At 37.6% G+C, this 23,434-nt stretch overlaps 1 protein-coding gene and 2 pseudogenes across 7 annotated transcripts in view; all 3 read right to left on the bottom strand.

Moving 5' to 3' along the window:
* Positions 1–799: 799 nt before the first annotated feature.
* Positions 800–6,318, bottom strand: LOC109075364 (annotated as a pseudogene).
* A 20-nt stretch (positions 6,319–6,338) lies between these two features.
* LOC109060617 lies at positions 6,339–7,747 on the bottom strand (annotated as a pseudogene).
* Positions 7,748–11,204: 3,457 nt separating this feature from the next.
* Positions 11,205–23,434, bottom strand: part of LOC109080016 (regulatory-associated protein of mTOR) — a 229,024-nt gene continuing 216,794 nt past the window's right edge. For all 7 annotated transcript variants that reach the window (XM_042758119.1, XM_042758118.1, XM_042758121.1 and 4 more), the window contains 6 exons: positions 20,267–20,373; positions 18,923–19,050; positions 15,732–15,818; positions 15,510–15,626; positions 14,405–14,534; positions 11,205–13,144 (listed from right to left, as the gene is read on the bottom strand). In XM_042758119.1, the coding sequence (XP_042614053.1) occupies positions 13,076–13,144; positions 14,405–14,534; positions 15,510–15,626; positions 15,732–15,818; positions 18,923–19,050; positions 20,267–20,373 (638 nt within the window). In that variant the 3' untranslated portion in view covers positions 11,205–13,075. The remainder of the gene's footprint in view (positions 13,145–14,404; positions 14,535–15,509; positions 15,627–15,731; positions 15,819–18,922; positions 19,051–20,266; positions 20,374–23,434) is intronic.

The following is a 23,434-nucleotide window of genomic DNA, read 5'->3' as shown; positions in this document are numbered from 1 at the left end:
TTGGTACAAAAACACAAGCACAAATTGTCATCAGATGAAAAATTTAATTTCAAATGAAAATTGACATTTGAGAATCCACATATTCTATCAGAGATGTACACATAATGAGGAAGAAGAGGTGAAAAAGTTTAATAATGAACCCAGAAGAAAAACTGGGTTGATGTCAGTTTCAATGTTTTACACTGAGTCAGTCTGAGTCATTCTGTCTCATAATTTTGCTGTACTTCCTTCTTCCTTTCCTATGGCCTTTCACAGGGTTCATGATGTCACTGTGTGTATGACTGCTCTTTGTAAAATCCGGCCCTTTGTTCAAGATGAAACCACAGCCCTGATATTTGTTCCCATCTGTAAAGTCTGACTGGTGCTTCCCTTTGTGTAGACAGAGTTTACACATTCAGTCCGCCATTACATCCTCCATACATGGCATAAGGATACTGAAGAAAACTAAGATCACATTTAGAGCTCTCTGGTCAGGTGCAGTGATGTGCTCCTGGATCACACATGTAAAACATTACTCATGAATTGAAGTTGTTAATTGAATTGTATTTTGTTAATAAACAAGAAGCATGCTTTGATTTATATTTTAAGTAATTTGAAAGCAATAGTTGAAAGAAAGTAATAAAGTTGCATGTCTCCACAGTAGATAACAAAAATTATACAAACAAATTATGCTGGACCTGGAGTATTTAATAATTTTTAATGTAATCTAAGTCAAACATTAAAACATAGTTCAACTATATACTTTCTTATCTTTTGAAACACGCCGAGACACAGGTGTTCTCTTATTTTAAAGGTCAGGCAGCAGGATGGTCAGGATGGTTATAAGGTAATAAGAAGTAAGAGTAGGTCACTTATGTGGTTAACATGCTCAGAAGCTCTTGTATAAACAGCATGAATTAGAAAAAGAGAGTGTTTTCATCACATATTGTCATAGGAACGTTTTGTGTGTGAATGTGATCTCTTGGTGTATTTTACAATGTTGGTTGTACCTTGAGTGGTCTGAAGCTCGCTGAGTTTAGTGACTAAGTAATGACACAAAACCAACTCATCTTGACCCTATAATGCCTTCAACTCAAGACCAACTTAGACATAAGCCAGTCAACTCACACTGATAGTTTGGCAGCCATCTCTCTTTTACCTGTGACAGAGAGAAAAGTTGAAAAGGGAATTTGCTTCACTGGTCAGAAAGGTGTGCATCTTGTGATGCAGGGGGGCTGTAGGTCTCTCTACCTTGCTTGGCCTTGTAGTGCATCATGATGAAAAGGACCAGAAGGGCCACTAACAGCATGCAGAACATAGCAATCAAAAATCAAACCCTTTTTCCACATTGCCAGGCTCACTACAGAGTGGACACATATGGAGAGACAGACATATCAGAATGTGAGTAAATGTCTTTTTTTTTTCTTAAAGAATTCAGATTAAATTCTGGGTAACATATAATGAAACTAAAAGGTGACCGCTGTTGTTAAGCAATATTTTCATTGAATAATGGTTTAAATGTCAGTGTGTTCCTCAACTTCCCCACATAAGCCTGTTGCATGGCTTCAGAAAATAACCTTCATGTTCTTAAAGGTGGTTAGACACCATAATTGCAGTGTCACTTTACAGGTAAGAGAAAAGGCATATAGAGCATGTTGTTCTGTATGCACACACTAAAGATTACAGTAAATTCCTGATGAGACTGAAGATGGGTGAGATTTAACTTTGCACTCTCTGCAAAATGTTTCAAATAAAGGTTTTTCTGCATCGTAAGAGTGAACAAATGCAATCTCTGAAAAACTGCATATGCAATAATTATATATATATATATATATATATATATATATATATATATATATATATATATATATATATATATATATATATATATATTGATTTATGTATTAAGTTTAAATGTCATTTCATAAAATTGACTATGGATATGATGTTGAAGAAAGATTAAGCTCACCTTCAACTGTGACTTTGTCACTCTTTATCAAAACATCTGCCTGGTTATTTGCCTCGCAGTAGTAATTTCCACTGTGTGGTCTCTCTACTGCATTTAGGTTATATAGGGATGATTTATTTTGAACTGTGGTGTTGTAGATTGCTGTGCCACTGCCTCCATAAAAACGAAAACTGATAGGTGGAGAGCCTTTTGTAATGCCACATATCAGGGTAACATCACTGCCCTCTTCAATGTTTCCTAGAACTGGAACTACTGTCAGTAAGGGCTTCCCTACTGGAACTAAAGACGAGAACAATGAACTCAAAGACGTAAACAGATGCTTCTACTAAATGACATAACATTAAATCAGTGGTTCTCAACCAGGGGTCCAGGACTAACTATTAAACTGTTATAAACATATATAAAAATAGTCTAACCTTAATCAGGAGGGCTCTGAGTCAAACAAGTTAAGAACGACAACATTTAAATCACATAAAATAAATGACATTACAGTATCCACAATCCACTGGATTAAACCTTTTCTTCTAAAATCATGTTAAAACAGATTACATTTATTACATGTATACTATATTACATATAAATAACTTCTCTGTTACGTATGGTAACCCTCGTTCCCTGAAGGAGGGAATGGAGATGTCACGTCGGATGACCGCCGAATTGGGATATCGCTTCGATAGACCAATCTACTTCGAGTTTAAACTAAACAAGCCAATGCACATTGGCATGCAATTATTGCATCCAGCTGCAGCTAATCACTGCGTGAGCATAAAAAGACAGCAGGTTTTCGCTGAGGAGCCGAGGTGGTGATGATGGTTACCATACATAACCGAGATGTTCCCTTTCAGACGGTTACTTTCGACGTCATGATAGATGACCGACGAATTGGTATTCCTACCAAAGCGCCATGGATGCTGTCCCTTTCCAGTGCCCTGTTCGAGCCACCTGCACCCCTTTTTGGTGTAGGCCGGGGCTCACAACAAGGAGTTCCATTCACCATTGTCGAAGCACTACCCACTCAGAGAGATTGGTTAACACTAAAACGTACCCTTTCCACTTGGAACAGGGACGCTGCGGAAGCTCCATCCTTCCTGAAGGAGGTCTCGGGAGCAAATACACATATGAACATCCGTTTAGGTGCATATGGAAAATTGGAGGGGATTGTAACCCTCTTGGAAATGGCAGAAGTCTTCCAGGGGAAACACGGGCTCTGAAGATATACCGTGGACTTTACACATATGGGATCCACTTAGGTCTCTCATATGGAACCCAGCCTTCTACCGGTTCTCAAGGATTCAGGGAGTGAAGGCCTGGTGCCGAAAGCTCCGCCACGTCTGGCTGCCAAGGGGACGGAGGAGCTCAACAGGGTCTACGATATGGACTCACTGGAGAGGTTTTAGCAAGCCGACACTAACCAGGGCCTCTCAGTCCCACTACCCATCTGAGGTGAGAACACAGGAGGATGCCGGCTCCACACGAAGGCTATAGAATCTAGCGAATGTGTAGGGGGTCTCCCAGCCCGCAGCTCTACAAATATCTGTCAGCAAGGTGCCACGAGCCAGCGCCAAGGAGGATGCAACCCTCCTAGTTGAGTGAGCTCACAACCTGAACTGGCAGGGCACATCCTGTGCCTGATAAGCCAGGGTGAGATCCTTTGCCAGTAGGACTGCAATCTCCACATGCAAGACAGGAGCATCGGCTGCCTTCACTGTAGTGAAGCAGATGCTGCTGAACTTGGGGGGATGCCGGGCGAACTGAATCGCATAGCCGAGGCTGATGGTCCGCAAAAGCCAGCGAGACGGGCTGGGTAGCACTAGCCAGGCACCCAGAAACCATGCAAGCAGGATCAACGGAACAACCGCCGTACTCGCAGTGGGGCAGTGAGGTGGAACGCAGGGACCCAATGCAGGAAGGGTGGGGCGGCCTGCCTACGCCCAGCTCCACGGTGCCACTTGCTGAAGGCTGCTGCGGATGCGGTGCAGGAGCGGGGACGGATGCAGGGGGCCACCCTTGGCGACGAGCAGGCTGGGGCACTGCGGCCGTGGACGGGTGGAGGCAGCACTGCTGGGCCAGTTTCTCGACCGCGCCGCCGAAGAGGCCGGTCTGGGACACAGGGGCATTAAGGAACCGATCTTTGTCGGCGTCCCTCATATTAACCAGACACAGCCAGAGATGGCGCTCCTGGACCACAAGTGTGGACATCACACGACCCATAGAACTTGCAGTGACCTTCAAGTACCTACAGACCTGGGAGGTGAGGGACGGTTTGCCCTGCCGGGCGGAGGCGGTATTAGGACACAACTGCATCGCAACTGACTGCTCCACTGGGGGGACCCCTGTATACCCCCTCGCTGCCTTGAAGGCTTGGGACGCTGTGGATTTTTCCACTTGAGCCGTACCTTCTTGGCAGCCTGGGAAAGCATAGCTGTCATCTCTGGATCTGATTCGGGTATTGCCACCGTCCCGGAGCAACTCTCATCCAGAAACGCACAGGTGAAATGGCATCTTTAAAAAGACGATCCATCGTCTTTACAAAGACGCACCCGTTTATTGCTCTTTTAGGGAAATGCTCTTTTATGTGCTGAGGCACACAGGGGAATGGCCGCTTGCAGCACAACAGGGGGTAGTGCTACCTGAAGTGCGCAACCCACTTGACACAGTAACGACCACCGCTGAAGTGCCATACAACCAACACCAAAAGCTTCCAAGAGCGCGTTGAACTCGTAGCTCACTGAAGACACTTGGATGGAGCAGAACAATGTTGTTGATCTGGTAGATAGTTAAAGGCTGTTGTGTGGTGCAGATGATTGTTTTTTATGAAAATGTTGTGATCAGCTGCAGCTGGATGCAATAATTGCATGCCTATGTGCATTGGCTCATTTAGTTTACACTCGAAGTAGATTGGTCTATCGAAGCGATATCCCAATTCGTTGGTCAATCCGACGTGACGTCGAGAGTGACTGACTGAAAGGGAACACAATGCTACATTCATTTACATTTGAATATGCACACGTAGAACTCAACAAAAAGTTTTGTAGATTTCTGCAGAATTGGAATTTATAAAGTTCTTTCTTTAATTATTGGCTAATAATGATTTAATAATGATTTTGGAGTCAAACTGTAAGCAAATCAACTCGGAAATACAAAAAAAAAAAATTCACAGATTCTGTCTGGACCTTGTCATTTGTACACTACTGACTTTTTAGACTTCAGATATCTATATGATGACCTCACCTATTACAGTAGTGTGTAGCCTTTCACTATTCTTGATTGAGACTTGGCCATTATTCTCTGCTTCGCACATGTAACTACTGATGTCTGAAGGAGTTGATATCATGGCTAAGAAATGAACCTCCTTATGAAGGTAAGATACCTCAGTCCTGTTCAGTGTAATGCTGTTTCTCTTTAGTAAGTAAATAATTGGCAGACTTCCATTCTCAGAATGGCATCGAATCCAAAATGACTTATTCAATATAATAGGACCATCAACAGTGATCTCAGGCTTTGAAACGAGAACTTCAGAGAAACAATGGTTCATTAACTAATTGTTTTTTGTTTTTTACGTCTTTTATATTGATAAAATTTTTGTTTTCCTAGACAAAATTGATGAGAAGTCACTGTCTACCTTTTGGTTCAAGCAGCACCCTCCTGCTCTATTTGATAATCCCTTTGGCTTCAGCAATACACATATATTTCCCATTGGATGCTTTGGCTGCAGTCCACAGTGTTTTGTCCCTGAATATTGAGTACTTTATATCATCCCTTTGAATCTTCTCTGAGGCAAAGCTGTTGATTTGACAGCTGATGGTGAAGTGTTCTCCCTCAAAAAACCCCAGCTGGGTTAATGCTCAGGACTGGCATGGATAAAAGCTCTAGGGCAAAAATATACAAACTGTTCTCAAAGCATACTATGTTTATAAGTGTTTAGGTAGACCAGATGCTAATGCTCACTTCCTTTTATTGTGAAAGCAAAAAAAGGTGACTGCAGCAAAGGATTCGCACAAAACAAACAAACAAAAGGTTTAACATATAAAGACTCGTAATATAACATAAAAGTCACATTGACCAATTTCTATAGCTCTTTTATGATGCTATTTTTGTCCTCTCTGCATACTTACAGCCCAAGGTCACTGTATGCTTCTAAAAAAAAACAAGGGTACTAAAAACATCAATCAAAAAGTTTGTTAATCCTATTTTAAGGGTGAAATTTCACAAAGAATACATTAGGAAACACTGATAAGCATTCAATATCTCTCACCTTTTACAGTGATGTTCATAGCGGAGGATTTATAAACACTACCAAGTCTTCAGATGCACTCGTATTCCCCAGAGTCATTAGCCTTAGCAGACATTCTGTAATCTGTCTGTGTCATATTAACACTGCAGCTGAATGTTATGAGATCTCCTTCAATGGCATATGTTGTTGGGTTGACTTTAATATTGGGTTTGATCTCCAGCTCTGAAATGGAAAAAAATAAATAAATACGGACATGCTTACAGTTCCTGGATGAACAAATACATTGTACAGTGTGAAAAATAATATATATATTGACCTACCTTGAATGTCAAGACTGATCATACTGCTGTCTTTAGAACGGTCTATTGTGCTACCCAGATTAACAGAATAGTAGCAAAGCATATTCACAGTTCCTGTAGTAAGAGCCAGCTTCTGCTCAACTTGGTGATTGTGTGTGGACTCCCTGTAGAGTTCCTCAGGACCATTACTAAAGAAAAATGTCAATAAACCTATTTCTCTTTCCACTGTACAGACAGCAATAACATTATCTCCCTATCTCAGTTTCAGTTTATCAACTGTAAGGACTGGTGTCTGAAGACCTGCAGAAACATCAGCATATATTAGAATTCTGAGAGCAATTCTTCTACACACTGAAATGATGTGTTACTCTACCTTTCACTGTCAGGTCTTTGACACTGCTCTCCTTCTTTTGCTTCTCAATGACAAGATCACATCTGTATTTCCCAGAGTGGGCCACTCTGGCATCTGGTATAGAGTAGATATGGTCCATAGAACTTGTCTGGTCAGTATTTAATGGCTGATTATATCTGTAGAATTTTTATTGACAGTTGGGGTGAGACCCCAGCCTGTGGCTGACTTCTGCTTGACATAACAGTCACACATTTGTACCTCTTTCAACTTAATTTCTCAGATTGATAATGAGTTGCAAGCTTTTTATGAAAGAATCTGTGGAGAAATAAAGCAATTTTACCACATAGATAATGTGGTGGGAGTTTCAAGGAATGAGATTCTGCATCACAGAAACCAATTCCGCTCAAACTGTTACTGGTTTCAGCTTACACTGCAGGAGAAGACTGATCCAATTAAACTGTGGTGTGTAAAATATACTCAGATTTGCTTCAATTAATTACTGAAGCCGTGGACTATCTCATGAGTCTACTGATCTTAGCCCGTTTGTGGTTTAGCATTGCATTTGATATTCTTATGAGAGTCTTATTATCTGCCCCGCTTTTGGCACCCAATAGGAAAATATTTAAACATATTTAGAAGTTTCCATCTCTGGTAATGAGAGTTATTTTAGAAACGTCTGTCCACACCCAATCACACCAGAAGCCAATAAACCAACCAATCATATGAATTTTTAGTAAAACATATCTTACCAAAACAGTGTTTTGCACAGTAACTATTTTTTTAAACATAATTTCGCCATAATATGTAATACATATGTAAGTTTCAATGCAGTTGCAGTTTCAGTGTTTACATTAACAAAGAGACAATATAAAATATTTGGGTAGTTCACAAATCAGCAAATTTAACTTACACATACTTAATTATTACTTATTTTTCTAGGCCATTTTAATGATCCTGTGGTGTGAAAAATTTATAAAAGTTAATATTCCATAAGTTAGCAAGCAAGTAAAGTAGTAAGTTCAAACTCAGTGATGAAAAACTGATGAAAAACTTTTTTCTAATAAATACAGTGGTGTGAAAAATTGTTGGCCCCCTTCCTGATGTCTTATTTTTTTTGCATGTTTGTCACACTTTAATGTTTCAGATCATCAAACAAGTTTAAATATTAATCAATTATTTATTATTAAGGGAAAACAAAATCCAAATCTACATGGCCATGTGTGAAGAAGTGTTTGCACCCCTGTTAAAACTGTGGTTTATCACACCTGAGTTCAATTTCTCTAGCCACACCCAGGCCTGATTACTGCCACATCTGTTCGCAATCAAGAAATCTCTTAAATAGAACCTGCCTGACAAACTGAAGTAGACCAAAAGATCCCCAAAAGCTAGACATCATGCCAAGATCCAAAGAAATTCAGAAACAAATGAGAAAGAAAGTAATTGAGATCTATCAGTCTGGAAAAGGTTATAAAGCCATTTTTAAAGCTCAGAGACTCCAGCGAACTACAGTGAGAGCCATTATTCACAAATGGCAAAAACATGGAACAGTGGAGAACCTTACCAGGAGGGGCCGGCCGACCAAAATTACCCCAAGAGCACAGCGACGACTCATCCAAGAGGTCACAAAATACCCCACAACAACATTCAAAGAACTGCAGGCCTCACTTGCCCCAGTTAAGGTCAGTGTTCATGACTCCAACATAAGAAAGAGACTGGGCAAAAATGGTCTGCATGGCAGCGTTTCAAGACGAAAACCGCTGCTGAGCAAAAAGAACATAAATGTCTGTCTTCCTGTAATCATCAGAACAAGCAGAAGCCAGTTTCTCACATGGACATGCATAATGAACACAAAGCAGCATATTTAAGATATGTTTATATTTATATATATATATATATATATATATATATATATATATATATATATATATATATATATATATATATATATATATATATATATATAAATTAATCACAAAAAATTGCTATTGTTCTAGAAAACAAATGTTTTGCAAAATTATAATTGCAAAATTATAATAGTACTTACATACACACACACACACACACACACACACACGTAATAAAATTCTCAATAAAATTATGACAGAAACAGACAGACAAATAAAAGTGACAAATACAGCAAATTGTACATTTACATATCTGGTTTATTTGAATGCTTGCTTCTCATCTTTTAAATCATGAAAAAGCAGTCTACAGCCACAGAAAAACACTTGATTGTTTCAATTCATTGAACTAATTTCTCTTTTTATTTAAAATGTTAAAACCCACAGCAGGATTAGCAGAGCAGTGATTTCCAATCTGATGAAAATTTATCTGGGACATACTGGCACAGTTCATTAACAAATCCACTGATGAGTGCTAAACCAAATTCTCTTTTTTTTTTTAATGAAAACAAATGTCCAAAGGGGGCAGAGAATCCAACAAGAGACTGTGGGTCCTAAAGGAAAGGTAAAGGACAAATGTGCTTTCTCTTTCCTTCAGTAATTAATGCGACAACAGCAAGAGAATGGCAGCCATACCAAGAAATGCAAGTCAAAAATACAAACAAAGAAAAAAGGAGAGGAAATTAAGAGATTAAAAGGGGAAAAAATTAAAACGTATATAGTTAAAAATAAAATACAGATATTACATAAACCAGTTTACAAAAGTAACAACATAAATGCAAGCACATTTCAAGAATTTGATTTTTGGAAAGTAAGAATTAAACATATCTGCCAGTCGTCATTTCTGTGACATTATCAGAGACATATCAGAAAATCAGGGTACTAACGTTGATGAAAAACTAAACACAATGTTGTTTTATCTTCGTCTCATTAGACAGAACAGCAGACCCAGGACTAGGGTCAATTCAACTGATCCTGGAGGTGAGCTTAAACACTTATTCTAACTAATTTTTTCTTCCATTGAACTATTAGATTTTTTATTTTTTTTTTGCCATGAATTAAATTCCCCTAAAGATGTGTAATTTGTGACATGATTGCCTCAGAGGTAACTGAGCTGGGTACATATCTCTCAACATTTGATCCAGGCCTGTTTCCATCAGTCACCTCACAATAAAAGTTCCCATTTGCTTGCAGAATAACTAATAAACAAGCAAACAATCTGATCAGAGCTTGTACAAAAATACATTGCACCCTGATTCTCAACCCTTATAGTTTTATTTATTGGCCAGTCAATCTTTCAGCAACTTAAAATTCCTTACAAATCTCACTTCAAAACTACTGATATATGTATGTATACATACACTAGTCAACATTTGAAAACCTTTCATCAAAGTTGTCCTAAAACCAAAATGCGTTCTCGTCTTAGGACAACTTTGATGAACTTTTTTGATCCACATCAAATGATTTATATTATATATATATATATATATATATATATAAAGCTCCACCTTATTTTGCTGCTGTACAGAGGTAGTTCACCCAAAAATGAAAACAGACTCATTTACTTAACCTCATGTTCTGCTAAACCTGTATGACTTGGCAATTACTGTCTTTGAATTGCCTGGCAAAAATAGATGGCAAACTCACTCTCACTTATCTTTACATTTCTGTCTTGAAATCTATACAAATCTTTATCCTGATTATTTGAGCTTAACTTTGGGAGACCCTTGTGTTTCTCCCAGGCTCCACAGTTCTTAGTGTGGATGCAAATGAGCGGCAGGCCCTGTTATCCATGTCCAGTGCTTTGAGGTTAGAGTCAGTATGTGATGTTGAGGTGTAAAACTACATTTTTGTATGTGCAGTCCAATAAAGTGTTGTGTTTTGATGCAGATATGGTTTGGCATAGTGCATGTGTGTGAACATATTAAGAATGGATATGTAAGGGAGGTTGCGTTTGGCGAGTAAGAACACCCCATCTGTTGCCTATTTCTTCACGCAAGAAATGCATGCCTGCACACTTAAAAACTACGGATCTACAGCAAAATTGACAGAATTTTTCAGAAAAGCACATCCAACTGTACTTCAGCAGAGATATGATGAGGCACAGGGTTTGAGAGAGAACCCACTGAGCAATGGGCCTTCATAGTCAGGATTTAACACCAAGCTTAGGGAAGTTCGTCATTTCATTTGTCTCTTGTCTTATAGTTTTATTTATTGGCCAGTCAATCTTTCAGCAACTTAAAATTCCTTACAAATCTCACTTCAAAACTACTGATATATGTATGTATACATACACTAGTCAACATTTGAAAACCTTTCATCAAAGTTGTCCTAAAACCAAAATGCGTTCTCGTCTTAGGACAACTTTGATGAACTTTTTTGATCCACATCAAATGATTTATATTATATATATATATATATATATATAAAGCTCCACCTTATTTTGCTGCTGTACAGAGGTAGTTCACCCAAAAATGAAAACAGACTCATTTACTTAACCTCATGTTCTGCTAAACCTGTATGACTTGGCAATTACTGTCTTTGAATTGCCTGGTCCCCATCCACTTTCACTGAATGGAAAGAAAAGCTTTTGATAAATATCTTGTTTGTGTTCCACAAAAGAAAGGTCATGCAGGATTGGAATGACATGCGGGTGTGTAAATGATAAAATGTTTACATTTCAGTGAACTATCCCTTTCAGCTTTTAGTTAACACTTTCATTTTCATTCTTGTGTAAACAGATCAGAACTGTGCACAGTTGTGGGACAAAGATGAAATCTCTGTGAACCACAAGCTCTAATTACTTAAACATAGAATTACAATTAATTTATCAAAGTTAACAACAGCACAATACATAGTGAGACTGTATACAAGTGCTGCGATGAAAGAGACATGATAGTTGTATCTGATTCCACATAATGCTGTGTCACTGTATAGGTAACCAGGAGACTATACATTATTAGAGTGACAGGAAAAGTGAAAGTGGAAACAGATCAGGTCCAACGTCATGAGAGGCTAAAATATGAAATAGTCCTTTGTCTGCTCTGTCAACTGCACTCTTTTTTTTTTTTTTTTAATTTGAGGAAAAATATTAATGGAGACCATCTCTGAGTTTAAGATAAAATGAATTTGTGTACCATATTACAGATGATTCTTTGAGCAGGAGTGGGGAAAGATGATGACGATGGTGACCACTGGCTCAAGAGAACAAAAGGTTTTGTGCTGCAAAAGTAGGTTATGTTGCATTTGCAGCATGGAGAACAGAAATTTCTAACTAACTAAAACTGAGGCTCTGGCACAATTTTCAGATAGTGAGCTATGTGTGCAGTGAGAGAGAGAAAAAAAAACCATTACATATGACTCATGAATGCAAAACAAGAAGTGGAAAAACAAAAAACAAAAACATCTTTAAAAACTTGAGGTTATTGTACAGCCCAGGCAAAAATAGATGGCAAACTCACTCTCACTTATCTTTACATTTCTGTCTTGAAATCTATACAAATCTTTATCCTGATTATTTGAGCTTAACTTTGGGAGACCCTTGTGTTTCTCCCAGGCTCCACAGTTCTTAGTGTGGATGCAAATGAGCGGCAGGCCCTGTTATCCATGTCCAGTGCTTTGAGGTTAGAGTCAGTATGTGATGTTGAGGTGTAAAACTACATTTTTGTATGTGCAGTCCAATAAAGTGTTGTGTTTTGATGCAGATATGGTTTGGCATAGTGCATGTGTGTGAACATATTAAGAATGGATATGTAAGGGAGGTTGCGTTTGGCGAGTAAGAACACCCCATCTGTTGCCTATTTCTTCACGCAAGAAATGCATGCCTGCACACTTAAAAACTACGGATCTACAGCAAAATTGACAGAATTTTTCAGAAAAGCACATCCAACTGTACTTCAGCAGAGATATGATGAGGCACAGGGTTTGAGAGAGAACCCACTGAGCAATGGGCCTTCATAGTCAGGATTTAACACCAAGCTTAGGGAAGTTCGTCATTTCATTTGTCTCTTGTCTTCAGGTCGATCTCTCTGACTCTTCAGGAGGTTGTCAGTTCCAAGAGTCAAAAACCATGGCCAAGACTGGCCAAACAATAAAGACTTGTTTTTAGATCTTTATATGCAATTGAAATAGTACATACTCCTCCGGCATAGCCAAGTCTACAATCAGTAAATCCATAATGATAATTATGTTGAGAATAATAATAATAATAATGGTTATAATATAGTCATCATGTGTGGGTTCAGCAGCCTTCTTTAGACATTCATTGTGGTTGTTGCATATTTACAGGAAGTCATTTACATCCAGGGGGGCAGCAGGGGTCAAAGGTGAGAGATCATGATGTTATCTGAGTCTCTTCTCTGCTGAGTAGATGGACATGTAGTAGTCATTACTGCCCACAGCAAGATGAGGCTGAGGAAGTAAAAGAAAGAAAGAAGACTGTGTTTATAGTATAGTTTTTATTTTCTAATACAAATGTTATAAAAGATGTACTAAGTACTTTTTTGTTTTGTTAGCCAATTCTACAGTGGCCTTACTTTATATTGACATCTATTAATGTGGATGTATGTAAAAGCAAAAATGGTTTGCATTGGTTCCATTGTATAGATATAATAAATGGAGGCATTACTGAGTTTAAGTAGTAGTAGTTAAAGGCTGGTCTTCCACCATTCCTTAAGCCATAAGTTTTTGGAATCAAAATTTCAAGATGCCAACTGGGGAAAAAAAAACTTTAGAACCTTTCATTTTTGTATAACCAAATAAATTTAGGGAGATATTATCATTTACTGTTCACTGTTTTATCATGTAAAATAGGTGATTGCAAGGTTTTGGAAAGACACTGACTTCATAATTATTTTAAATGATGTGTTCATTGTTCAAAATGTTGCAAAAAATGTATTTGGCTGGTCATGTGATCTCAACATGGCTGTCACCATGATTAAAGAAATATACCTGTATGTCCAATACAACAGCTTATTTTTAATTAAATATTATGTATTTTTAAATCTTGAATGAGAAGAATCTACACTTAAATTAAGTGTCATAGACAAAAGTTTCTATACAGACAAAGGCTTGTCTTACAGCTCCTCAGTATCAGTGGTACTAGCTTTACTTAAAAAAAAACATGTAGCATGCATGTTTTATTGTTGCAATGAGGATGACCTCAGGATGTAAACAGATCTCCTAAAGTGTACTTTTTATAAGTAGTCTCTGGAAGTCCAATTCATTCTAGTGAAACTGGTTAGTTTGGGTGGGTCATGCAATTCAAACTGTTGAAAAACAATTCACAGATTTTATTCTATTAGATATTATACTTTAGTATTGGTGTAATATTTACTTCCATGCTGCTATTCATCACTGTTACCAAGTTATGAATTCAAATATGTTTAATTTGTTTAATTAGTGTAAATTAATTTTTTATGCTGTTATGCAAATTTTTGTTTTAGTGTCATACTGCTCCCATAATAAGTTATATCATTTGATATATTTAAAAATATTTTCCCTTCAAGTAGCTTCCATGTGGACAGGTACTTTTGTTAACAGCTTGACTGTTGTTTAACTACTTTAATTTATGCGTAACTTGTAGCTTGACAACTTACAGTTTCAAATTAGCTTTTCCAACACTGCAGCTCTTAGTAATAAAGACTGTCTTTATTGAGAAAACTGTCTTACCCAGTAAGGGTGGAAGGCCAGGCAGCTGATGGCTCCAATTCTCTGCCCCATGAAACCATCATAGTACTTAATGTTGCTGATGACATCCCCATTGGAGTTATACACAGCTATAAACTGATTCATAGAGCCACTGGAGAAAGAAAGTGAGAGAACGAGAGAAAAAAAATAGTTTAAAAAGAGGCATGAGTTACAGGCATTTCAGGACTAGGGTGACCACCTGGTTATTGCTCTTTCACAGGTGAGCAGACAAGATTCTGTGGGGACAATGTGGGGCATGTGGGAGAGCAATAACTTATTATTATTAGACTATGTAAATATCTATGTAAAAATCTTTGTTAGTTGGAAAGCCTCTTTGCAGTAACGCTGAATTATAATACACTTTAAATCAACAATAAGGTTTGTAAAATGTTTTTTGAGTAACACTTTACAATAAGGTAAGGTGTCGTTTGTAAACATTAGTTAATGTATTAACTAACATGAACTAACAATGAGCAATACATTTGTTACAGTTTTTATGAATCTTTGTTAATGTTAATTAATGAAAAAACAGTTATTAATGTTTGTTCATGTTAGTTCACAGTGCATTAATTAATGCTGACAAATGCAACTTTTGATTTTAATAATGCATTAGTAAATGTTGAAATTAACATTAACTAAGATCAATAAATGCAGTAGAAGTATTGTTGTTGTTTCCTCAAATAAATAGACTTTTAAAATGACCTAAAATGTGATGTTTTTAGCAGAATTATTGTTAGTCAAGTACCTATTTTAACCAAATTTGAAAAATGTGAATCTATATGTCGTCATGTGTCACTTCCTGCTGACATCAGTGAAAAATTCAGTGAAGTATGTGGACAGAACAGCATTTACACATGCATTCCTCCAAAAACGGCTTGAGTGATCAGATCTCAAAAGATCTGGGCCCCATTTATGCCTTGATTTAAAACTGGCAATTTGTAAATGACCCATGATTAACCTTAATGCCAGGTGTAAAAAGGGTCATGGATGCAAAGGAAAAGTTTGCCCTAAACTACTTTTCTATAATATACTATAATACTTTGCATAATGGAACTGATTGTATAAAATATGAAGGTGCATCTCTCACCAAGCGAACAGGTTTGCTTGTGGATGGATGTCCAGAGCCGTCAGTCCTTTCACTGTCTGCAAGATGTTAATTGATTCTGGTGTTCGTGGGTCAAAGAACCGCACATCTCCATTTACACTACAATAGAGGAGTAACAACTTGTGAGCTAAATACAAGAAGACCGTGAGGTAAATTCTTTAAATTAAGTGATAGAAATTATGAAGCAAAGAGAAAAGCAGATACCTGACACTGATAATGTGTCCTTCAGGCTCCTTCTGCAGATGTGCCTTCACCACCCAAGCACCGTGTTCTCTATACGTCATCACACGACTGTAGAAAGAGAGTTGACTGGTATAAGCAATTACAGTCCACAAAATTTACCACTAGAGGGAGCTGCAGGAATGCACTGCACCAGAACACAGACTAACAATGATCTCTGTAGTTCCACTACTGGCATTTTTGGCACTGTGGACTTTCAAAAGACCATTCAAAAGTCTGGGTTAATAAGAGCTTTTTTTTTGAAGAAGAAGAAGTAGAAGAATAATTTTGATAACCACACAGTTTTGGTTCCTGTTGAGTTATTTTTTCTATTTTTATTATTCTATTATCCACCCCCCCTGCCTCCTGCCTCAATATGTCAATTTTTACTATATTTTTGATCAAATAAATGCAACCTTGTTGAATAGACTTTTCAAAAACATTAAAACATCTTAACCAACCCTGATATACTGAATGGTAGTGTAAATAAATTCCTTCAGAAGATACTTTTCACACTCTATATTTAACTTCTACTAACCATGTCCAACAGAGTAAGTGCAAGAATCAGAGGAGAATTTGGTGGAATTTTGGCAATTAATTCCCACCGTAGTGTAATTTACATCACATCTCAAATTTCATATTGTCTTTTTTGAATAAAATGGCAGACCTTGTCTTGCTAAAACTAATTTCACAACTAGCATTTAATTTATCCTAAAATCATAAAATTTCAGCATGATTGGAAATAATGCATAATAAATGTATTGTTAATAGCTGATATTTACTTTGATTTCTCTTCGTTTTCTTCACACATCATGTCTCCAGTTTTAAGCATGCTCTTTACTGACTTACCTAGTCGCAAAATTGTGGTGGAAATTATACAACAATTGATTTTTTTTTTTTTTTATAAAAAAAATAAATAAAAAGAAATAAAATAAAATAAAAATTAATAATAGGGCCTAGTATAAATCATTTTCACACAATAAATATTGAAATTGTTTGTGTATAGATTATCATAATTTTAAAATATAATAATACTTGTATGAAGGATTTAATTATAAAATTGTGAATCTGGGAAAGGGAAAAATATCTATAACAGATCCTTTTTAAAAGTATCCAGAAGAAACAACATTTAAAGGGGCCATATAAAGTGATTTCAAGAATTCCTTTCTCTTTGGAGTGTTACAAGCTCTTGGTGCATACTAAAGTTCTGTAAAGTTGCAAAGACTAAAGTCTCAAACCCAAAGAGATATTCTTTATAAAAGTTAAGAGTCAACTTTAACTTTTATAAAAATGGCTCGCTCTAACATGCCCCCACGTCTATGTCATGATGTGGGAAGACTTGCATAACACCGCCCAAATGTTCATGCAAAGGAAGAAAGCGTAACTTTGATTCTTGCTGTTGCTGCCAGCGTCATTTCATTGTGAAAGCGATAATACTTTTTTTGCCCTTCCAAAAGAGGACACAACTAGAAATCAGTGGTTAAGTTGTATTTACAACTGTTCCAGAACAGTTCAACCCAAATATTTAGTGTGCAGCACATTATATGGAGGACTGTTTCCTGATCCTGAGAGAGAAGACTACAGTGCCGGCTCTTCTGACTCACAGTCTGTAAGTATGTTTACATATGTAAAGGATTTGCCACTGATGATTTAAACGAGTTTTGAGCAGTGTAGAGTAGCGGTTCACAATTCCTCCATGATTCCAGTTCAAAGCAAATGTATATGTTCCATTCAAAGTGCACTGAAGTGTGCGAGACATGAATTTAAATTGTATTTATTTACAGAGGTATATGATGTCACACTTGTCCGTGTGTGAAGACGTTGCACAGCGCAAATTCATGAATGAATGTTCCGAAGTGAGGTTAACTTCAACAGATTTAGAAGTGTAAAAACACAGTTTAAGTCATTAATCCGTGACTATGTCCCCACTGGATGCAACAAATGGCTCGCTTTTAATGGGTTTTATTGTTTTTGTCTTGTCTCGATGGTGTTCTGACCGGGACACGCATCACAGTATGACAAGGGGAGTAACATTTCCGTCACACGCTTGAATCATTTGGTCAATCACAAAGCACTGGATAGCTGGCCAATCAGAGCACACCTCGCATTTCAGACCGATGAGCTTTGTAAAAAATGACGCGTTTCAGAAAGGTGGGGCATAGAGGAGAAATAATAATGCACAGTATGTGGAAAATAATGTGTTTTTTGAACCACACACCGCATAAACACATTTAATTACACATAATACACAAAATAATGTTATTTTTAGCAACATCATATGACCCCTTTAAACTAGACTGAAGCATGACCATGAGCACTCCAGCAATGCTACTGGAGGCAAGGGTGTTCTCATACAGATATATTCCTCTGTGACAAAACTTTAGCATGTCAAAGTTTATGATGCAACTTCACTTTGATTTAAATTAAGCAGTTCATACCCTTTAAGTGTAATGGTAGCCAGGCTGCAAGCAAATTAATGAAAAGGAACTCAACAACAGTGTGACGCAGGAAATGTCAGCATGAGCTGTGGGACACAGAGGTGGAATGTTTAAAGGTACATGAAAGCAAAGAAATAATAAGGCACGGAAGAGAGCTTGTGCATGTGACTAGCAGAAGGGAATTCTTGAGCATTTGGAAACGCCAGAGGGAGATATTAAATTAGAATTATTTAAATATTCACAGGACTTTTTATGACTTAATTACAACGTTTTCCCATGGAATTTGTAGGTGAGTGGACACAGATATGTGAGTTACTATCACAGATACTTTTATCCAACCAAGACCAAATGCAAGACAAAACAAGCTCAGGGGTGCTGGACAGGAGCGACACTGCATATAGCTACAAGATTCATGCTGAATCATTTTCTGATATAGCCAGTTAGAAATTATTTTAGATTTCAAGATGTCTGATTTATGAAATCATAACAACTGTGGTGGAACATCAGAGACGAATACATTTATGATTCAGTAATATGACTCTTTTTAAGGGTCTCTGAGGGTTGACTGACTGTTTTGATTTTTCCCAAAGGTCAATAACAGCTCATTCCTTTATGATTCATCTTATATGATTGTTAGTGAAGGTCTCTGAGAGTTGGTTCAGTAATATAACTCAGGTGAGGTATGTGCTGTTTGATAAGTTTATGATTATAGACAGAGATCCGTGAATGCTGACGCACCATTCGTTAGGTCCCATTCTGCGGTCATACACCCGAACCGATCCGTCTCCAAGACCTGCAGCTACCAGTGACCGCTGAGGATCACATGATAGGCTGGTCACACAGCTGTCTGCTCCTGTAGGGATGTCCTGCAACACAGACATAAAAGATGAATGAGTTATTGGAGGAGTGCAGTTAAATATTATTTAAATATCAAAGCATTTAAATATCACACTAAGACATTATTGGGAGATAAAGAGTGACTGATATTTATATGCATTTTATGTAAGATTTCATTGATTTACATAACAAGCTAACAGAAATTAATTTTACTTTTTGGCCATATAAATATCAGAAACTGCATATGAATATCAGCTAACAAACTGCATATTTTTGCTCAGTGTAGGCCTCTGAAAAAACTAATTTACATCTAGATTTAGAATGGTCGCTTTGCTTGAACAATGGTTGCTCTAATTTAGACACAGTGTAAAGGTTCAATAAACTGTATTTCCAAAGATAGATTTTTTTAGTACATATCAGATTACATGTTGTGGTTTTTTTTTTCAAAAAAAAAAAAAAAAAAAAGGAAAGTCATGGCTTAATGGTTAGAGAGTTTGACTCCTAACCCTAAGGTTGTGGGTTCGAGTCTCTGGCCAGCAATAGCACGACTGAGGTGCCCTTGAGCAAGGCACCGAACCCCCAACTGCTCCCCGGGTGCCGCAGCATAAATGGCTGCCCACTGCTCCGGGTGTGTCTTCACTGTGTGTGTGTTCACTGCTGTGTGTGCAATTTGGATGGGTTAAATGAAGAGCACGAATTCTGAGTATGGATCACCATATTTGGCTGTATGTCATGTCACTTCACTAAAAAAAAAAAATATATATATTATAATTGGATCACATCTGCAACTGCATCGAAAATGTGAGAGAGGCACATTCTATAAGACTGGAACTGCAGGATCAGTTCTTAATAATTTCTAGCGTGGTTCACTTCACATTTGTCCAGTATGGCGTCTCATGAAAGCAAGTTTGACTGCACAGTGAAATGTCAGCCTTAAGAGTTTCTGCTTTAGACAAACTGCTAAATTGAACTTAATGACTGACCACCAAAAACACTGATACAAGGATCTGCAGTATCAATGGAAACATTCATGTAGGAACTTTGAAAAGTTGAAATTTTAGGCAGAGAGGGGGAAAAAAAGAGGCCAGAGGGAGACTAATATGGAAATAACTTTTTTATCTAACTATGAAGCAAGACAGTGGTGCACATAAATGATGGAGCTTCAAAGCTCATCCTGAACTGATGCTTTTAAAATGAAGGTGTGTGTGTGTGTGTGTGTGCGTACATGTGCAACTCAGCTAGTACCTGGACTTTCATTTCTCTTTCTGTGTCCCAGATCCGTATGACTCTAACGTCACCTGACGTCATCAAGAGACCAGTCTCCTGCTCCCAGTCCACCACCATACCTGCACCTCAAAAGAGAGTAGAGAAGGTTTACACACATAATACACACTCAAATATACAACTCTCTGGGCTCTCCTAACTTGTCAGTACATTATGATAAAAGATAAAACAGTCGCACACTTACCTTTTGGTTGATTTTCATTTCTTTCAGAATAAAAATATTGGTGAATGCACCACTTTCATGAATAGTCTCATAAAACATTGAATATTTAGATGCACAAAGTGAATTTCTTATATAATGGCAAAAATAAAAAGTTTGAACCAAATGAAAGAAAGAAAGAAAGAAAGAAAGAAAGAAAGAAAGAAAGAAAAACCTTAAACTGAACCTTTTAGCTTGTAATCACACTAACTCACAGCTTATGAAGCGGTTAGTGCTCTATGGTCCAAGGCCTAGCTCTGGTCAATTTTGTCATAATAATGATGTGAACAGATATGGAAGCAGAGGAATTACAGAACCCCCGCCCCCCCAAAAAACAGCAGACACATTCATACGACTATTAATTTGTTAATTTCAGGTTTAAACTGCAATTATTTACAGAGTTATTCATGCTGACACCAAACAGAGCTGAGCTCAGTTGTCTGATTCTCCCTGGTAGATTACACAATGATTTCATTATTTTGAAGAGAATATAGATTATAGACAGCAACTGTAGATAAAATGAATAAAATGTAGATAAAATGTAGAACAGATTAATAAAAAATAGATGTGGTTCTCAAGTGGTTCTTAACTGGTTTTACTTCAGGATCCAGATTTAACATTGGACATCAAAAGGTAACCAAACAGACATATTCTTTACTGTACAAAATTAAATATCTCCTCAAAATAAAATGTTGAAATTCAATGACATTATTTATTAATGAAATATTTATTCTTTAATTTGTTCATTCATTTATTTATATTGGGAGATATCATCAGGAAACATGGTGTTAGCTTTCACTGTTATGCTGATGATACTCAGCTCTATATTTCTTTGTGGCCCGGCAAAACATACCAATTTGAAAAACTAACAGAATGCATAGTCGATATAAAAATCTGGATGATGAGTAATTTCTTACTGCAAAATTCTGAAAAAATAGAGGTGTTAATTATAGGACTTAAACATTTTGCATGTTATAAACCTAGAACACTTTCTAAGACTTGATGGCTGCTCTGTCAATTCATCTTTATCAGTTAGGAACCTAGGTGTGCTATTTGATAGCAATCTTTCCTTAGATAGCCACATTTCTAGCATTTGTAAAACTGCATTTTTCCATCTCAAAAATATATCTAAATGACGACCTATGCTCTCAATGTGAAATGCAGAAATGTTAATCCATGCGTTCATGACCTCAAGGTTAGATTATTGTTAGGGCTTCGAATGCGAGTTTTCATGCGCATCTCATCAGTAAAGCCGCTCCTGTGATAAGTAGGTATTCAGAAGTGCATTCAGATCAGAGTATGTGAGTGGAGTGGCAACAATTTCCCCTCCGCGTTCCTGAGCATTTAATAATCAATCCGCTCCCGTAGTTCACTGACAAGCTACACAAAATAGCGTTCAAAATCACTGGCGATTCATTGGCGAGGGGAAATTTTTCCCACTCCACTCCGCTCACATACACTGAACTGAACGCACGTGCTGGAGATTAAAGGGATAGTTCACCCAAAAATGAAAATTATGTCATTAATGACTCACCCTCATGTCGTTCCAAACCCGTAAGACCTCCATTCATCTTCGGAACACAGTATAAGATATTTTAGATTTAGTCCGAGAGCTTTCTGTCCCCCATTGAGAATGTATGTACGGTATACTGTCCACGTCCAGAAAGGTAATAAAAACATCTTCAAAGTAGTCCATGGGACATCAGAGGGTCCGTTAGAATTTTTTGAAGCATCGAAAAATACATTTTGGTCCAAAAAATATCAAAAGACTACGACTTTATTCAGCATTGACTTCTCTCCCGGGTCTGTTATGAGTGCGTTCACAACACTGCAGTTTAGTGATATCCGGGTTCGCGAACGAATCACTCGATGTAACCGGATCTTTTTGAACCAGTTCACGAAATCGAGATGTATCGTTTGAATCGTTTGGAATGGTTAGCAAGCATTAATCCACAAATGACTGTTAACTTTTTTAACATGGCTGACACTCCCTCTGAGTTCAAATAAACCAATATCCTGGAGTAATTCATTTACTCAAACAGTACACTGACTGAACTGCTGTGAAGAGAGAAGTGAAGATGAACACCGAGCCGAGCCAGATAACAAACGAAACATTGACTCGTTCTCAAGTCAAGAACCGTTTCTGTCGGACGCGTCCAGTTCGAGAACCGAGGAACTGATGATACTGCGCATGCGTGATTCAGACTGACACACAGCTCGTCTGAACCGAACTGGTTCTTTTGGTGATTGATTCTGAACTGATTCTGTGCTAATGTTATGAGTGCGGGTAAACCGAAGGCTTGAATCAAGGGCAATCATCGCCAATGAAGTCATTACGTCGAGCGCAAAAGAACTGGTGAACCGTTTTCGGCAACCGGTTTATTGAATCAAACTGTCCGAAAAAAACGGTTCGCGGAAAAGAACAGAACTTCCCATCACTACCGGTGATCCGAGAACGAGTCAATGTTTCGTTCATTATCTGGCTCGGCTCGGTGTTCATCTTCAATTCTCTCTTCACAGCAGTTCAGTCAGTGTACTGTTTGAGTAAATGTATTACTCCGGGATATTGGTTTATTTGAACTCAGAGGGAGTGTCAGCCATGTTAAAAAAAGTTAACAGCTTAAGTCATTTGTGGATTAATGCTTAATTGTTGACGCGAACCGTTTCAAACGATTCAGTTCGATTTGGTGAACTGGTTCAAGAAGATCCGGTTACATCGAGTGATTCGTTCGCGAACCGGATATCACTAAACTGCAGTGTTGTGAACGCGCTCATAACAGACCCGGGAGAGAAGTCAATGCTGAATTAAGTCATAGTTTTTGATATTTTTGGACCAAAATGTATTTTCGATGCTTCAAAATATTCTAATGGACCCTCTGATGTCACATGGACTACTTTGAAGATGTTTTTATTACCTTTCTGGACGTGGA

The sequence above is a fragment of the Cyprinus carpio genome, chromosome A6 (genome assembly GCF_018340385.1).
Source record: "Cyprinus carpio isolate SPL01 chromosome A6, ASM1834038v1, whole genome shotgun sequence".
Classification (NCBI taxonomy): domain Eukaryota; kingdom Metazoa; phylum Chordata; class Actinopteri; order Cypriniformes; family Cyprinidae; genus Cyprinus; species Cyprinus carpio.
The sequence above is the reverse complement of the archived record's forward strand: the minus strand, read 5'-3'. Positions and strand labels throughout refer to the sequence as shown.